Genomic DNA, 4,470 nt, shown 5'->3' with positions numbered 1-4,470 from the left:
TCTCCCTCTGTCCGTCTTGTTCTCTCGCCCCCCTCTCTCTGCCGCTACTATGACTGTACGCACTGCCGAGTGCTGAAGTAGTAAGGTTCTTGCTCAACACCAGTGACTCATCACAGCACAACCACTGTGAATCATCAACCCGAGGGTAACTACAACAAACGTTAGAAAAGGGGTGTGTGTCGATTGGCCTATCACTGAACATAGATTCACCGCCGCCCAACAACAACCTCGCTCTCTCACGCCCTTTCTCCAGCTGCCGCTCTAACACGCGGCGGCACGCCACCACGCACGCACGCACACACGCACTAACACACACACACACACGTACAATTAAATATGTGTGCGTGTGCGTGTGTATAATCGCGCTTGTTCTCAGGTGATGGCCCAAACATATTTAGTTTGTAGGTATTATAACGTCATAGCAGACTGAAACTGCCGTGTGACGGTGTTACTCGTACCTCCGCATGTACTAGCTACTGTACGACCCATTGTAATCTGACGTGACAGCTTACGGCTGTTCCAACAGACGATGAAAAAGTTCATTAATTGATAAGGGGAAACCATACGGTTGTGTTTCCTTTCTTACTACATCAACACGTAATTAATTGCCTAGGAGACCGAAACGGGCATTACACAGAATATATATATTAAACTGCGAGGCTACGCCTACGATGACGACGCTACATGGCGCAGGATAGCGTCCCTTGCCAGAAGTCCTGTTGATCGACGGGCACAGCTTAGCTGCGACGGCCGCTAGGGCAAAGAATCGTCAAAATAAAACGGGCAAAGTTTATTAATTCGACTAATACTGCAACATGGTTTCAGCATTTCACCGTTGTACGCTCTCCTTCTTTATAGGAAGCAGCTATTGCTAGTGTCCATGTGTTACAGATAGGAGATTATTGTAAGGCACATATATTCATCTTCTTGCACAATCTTGAATGCTCTTAGTCTAGTATAGTTAATAGGAGACAATTGATACTCGATGACAATAAGGATACAGCATGATTCTAATTGTGAAAGTTATTGTAGTCTGCTTTGATGGTATCATAGATCATAGTATATATGTATTCCTGTCACTATGTCCTGTGCTGATTTTTTTGTTTTTCCTCCTCTCACCTTTTCTCCCTGCCCCTTCCATGCTTTCTTTCTCTGTTCTGTCTCTCCTCATGCTTCTTCTTTTCAACCCTTGGTCTCTCCTCATCTCACACCCCCAATCCCTGTGTTCTCACTGTCTTCTCGTCATATTTCTGCTTAAATCCCTAGCCCTCTCATTCCTTCTCTCAGCTTCCTCCTCCTCTTCTATAGCCTTTGCTCTCTGCCATCTGCTTTCATCAGCCTTCTAGTCCCCCCTACCATGTTTTTTTACTAACTCTGTCTCCAAGAAATATACGAACTTGCATTTTTCCCTGCTGCTCCAAAACTAGTATTTTGTCTGTTCGTCATTTAATTCTTACAGTTTTATCTGATTAGCATAGATGTTTACATGTAAAATGTTGTGCTTGCAGATGAGGTGCGCACTGGCACATACAGGCAACTGTTCCACCCAGAGCAGCTCATCACAGGCAAGGAAGATGCTGCCAACAACTATGCACGTGGTCACTACACCATCGGCAAGGAGATCATTGACATCGTGCTGGATCGCATCCGCAAGCTGGCCGACCAGTGCACGGGGCTTCAGGGCTTTCTCATCTTCCACAGCTTCGGTGGAGGAACCGGTTCTGGCTTCGCTTCTCTGCTAATGGAGCGTCTATCTGTTGACTACGGCAAGAAGTCCAAGCTGGAGTTTGCTATCTATCCAGCACCACAGGTATATTGTATTTACAAACATACAGTATTTCATCCTTCAACATTCGGTATTGATTTCATAATCAATCGGATGCTTTAAATAATCATTAAATTATCATTAGTGAGTATTGTTCATTAATAAATTAGTCACTAATGAAGTTATACAGCTTCTAAAGGACCGGATATCAGGTGAAGTCAAATAATAGACACCTCTAGACAGAAACAGAACACAATTGGTTCATGTATTCTTACACTAATGGTTCTGAGAGCACTTTCCATCCTATTAACTTGTTCATACAATGCCATGGTTTGCTTTGTTTTCTACAGGTTTCCACGGCTGTGGTTGAACCGTACAACTCTGTCCTCACCACTCATACCACCTTGGAGCACTCTGACTGTGCCTTCATGGTAGACAATGAGGCCATCTACGACATTTGCCGTCGTAACATGGACATTGACCGCCCCACTTATACCAACTTGAACCGCCTGATTGCGCAGATCGTTTCCTCCATCACTGCATCTCTTCGATTCGATGGGGCTCTCAATGTCGACCTTACAGAGTTCCAGACCAACTTGGTGCCCTATCCTCGCATCCACTTCCCGCTGGCAACTTACGCGCCCGTCATCTCCGCCGAGAAGGCCTACCATGAGCAGCTGACGGTGGCCGAGATCACTAACTCCTGCTTTGAGCCGGCCAACCAGATGGTGAAGTGCGACCCGCGCCACGGCAAGTACATGGCCTGCTGTCTGCTCTACCGCGGTGATGTCGTGCCGAAGGATGTCAACGCCGCCATCGCGACGATCAAGACGAAGCGCTCGATCCAGTTCGTCGACTGGTGTCCGACTGGCTTCAAGGTCGGCATCAACTACCAGCCGCCCACCGTTGTTCCGGGAGGCGATCTCGCGAAGGTTCAGCGTGCCGTCTGCATGCTGAGCAACACAACGGCGATCGCTGAAGCCTGGGCGCGGCTCGACCACAAGTTCGACCTGATGTACGCGAAGCGTGCCTTCGTGCACTGGTACGTCGGCGAGGGCATGGAGGAGGGAGAGTTCTCCGAGGCGAGAGAGGATCTGGCGGCGCTGGAGAAGGACTACGAGGAGGTCGGAGTCGACTCGCTCGAGGGAGAAGGCGAGGAAGAAGAATATTAGCTTTTTCCTTTTCGGTAACAGAAATGCAGCTGTCGGGCTTAGTGAGTTAAGCATTTGATTTTAAAATACGTCATTTTTATTGTGTCGATTGTAGAGAACATGATTGTAAATGGCACATGTAAACACATCTGCTACATTCCATACCATCACACTTATCGTTTGAAATATCACGTTGCACAGATTTCCAAGCGGCTGTGATGGTTGTAGAAACTTGTTTTTCGAGTTCCATCTAGCATTAATAGCTGTTATACTTACTAAACAACAAAACCTTGTGGAAGTGCCTATAATACTCCTTTATAATAAGTTATTCAGTACTCGTAGCAAAATTCTATTTTACTGCTAACAGGCAAATATTTGAAAAGTACTTACTATTTTGTGACATGTTATGAAAAGCAAATAAAAACACATGTTCACCTTGACTCGAGAATGTCTGTATGTAATTTATTTATTTTATTAAAGATGCGTTCCCACCATAGAAATAGTATAGATAACCATAGGTAGGTTATAAATCTATATTATTTCTATGGTTCCCACGCACATTTTTGTGACAATCCACTGTAAAAATGTAAGTAAATAACTCGCTACACTTTAACTGAACATTAGCTTTGAAAATAAAACTGTAAAAATATGTATCAAGCCAATGTTTGCTCAACGAAAACTCCGATTTGGCTTATTGGCGCAAATTTATAGCCTGCCCGCAATAGATATCATATAACATAACAACTAACACATATATGATATCATATCATATAACAACTAGCACGTGTTATTAGTGTTATATGATATCTATGATTGTTAATGATCTAATAATCTAGTTGTATAGGGTGATCTAATGTATCTGAGTAAATGATCTAAATATCTATGCTGCCCGCTAACCCGTTTCGCAAGGTGGAGCCACGTGCGCATTGTGTCTTGGCAGGTGGCGTGATTTTTTTCCCAATTAACGCAAATATTTACATGATTTATTTACAACATTTTAATAACAGAAATGAATTTTTACAACAATTAAAAATAATTTTGCAATTAATTTTTTATATATTTTGTTAAATAAGGTTAGGGTTAGGGTTAGTGTTAGGGTTAAGGTTAGGGCAGAGCACTTATATCAACTTATATCAATGATTATATCAATTATATCAATGATTATATCAATTATATCAAGCACTTATATGATTGATTTATATGCTCTGGTTAGGGTTAGGGTCACAATGCAGTGAATGCACCATAAAACAGGAGTTTGAGGCACGTGATTTGTATCAACCAATGGCAGCGCTCACTAGAGCCCTATGTTCTTGATTGACCTAGGAAAAAAAATCACGCTGGCAGGTGATCATGGGGATTTCGCCATTGAACATGTAACAGTGTTTACATTTCTTTGGCGGGAAACTTCCCCCTTGTGCCACACTCACTCACGCAGGCACTTACGTATGTCACACATTTTTGTCCCGTTCCTTCAATCCTAATATAATCACAATATGCCATGTAGCACGAAATTTCATTCCCACCCCTAAAGAACTATATTCCCGCATGCTCAGT

General features: G+C 43.4%; 1 protein-coding gene across 1 annotated transcript in view; it reads left to right on the top strand.

Moving 5' to 3' along the window:
- LOC106815912 (tubulin alpha-1B chain-like) overlaps positions 1-3,364 on the top strand; it is a 14,876-nt gene extending 11,512 nt beyond the window's left edge. Inside the window, exons 3-4 of the mRNA XM_014820799.1 lie at positions 1,509-1,810; positions 2,116-3,364. Coding sequence (XP_014676285.1) covers positions 1,509-1,810; positions 2,116-2,937 — 1,124 coding nt within the window. The 3' untranslated portion in view covers positions 2,938-3,364. The remainder of the gene's footprint in view (positions 1-1,508; positions 1,811-2,115) is intronic.
- The last annotated feature ends 1,106 nt before the right edge of the window (positions 3,365-4,470 follow it).

This window comes from Priapulus caudatus, unplaced genomic scaffold (assembly GCF_000485595.1).
Source record: "Priapulus caudatus unplaced genomic scaffold, Priapulus_caudatus-5.0.1 Scaffold0, whole genome shotgun sequence".
NCBI classification, from domain to species: domain Eukaryota; kingdom Metazoa; phylum Priapulida; class Priapulimorpha; order Priapulimorphida; family Priapulidae; genus Priapulus; species Priapulus caudatus.
The sequence above is the reverse complement of the archived record's forward strand: the minus strand, read 5'-3'. Positions and strand labels throughout refer to the sequence as shown.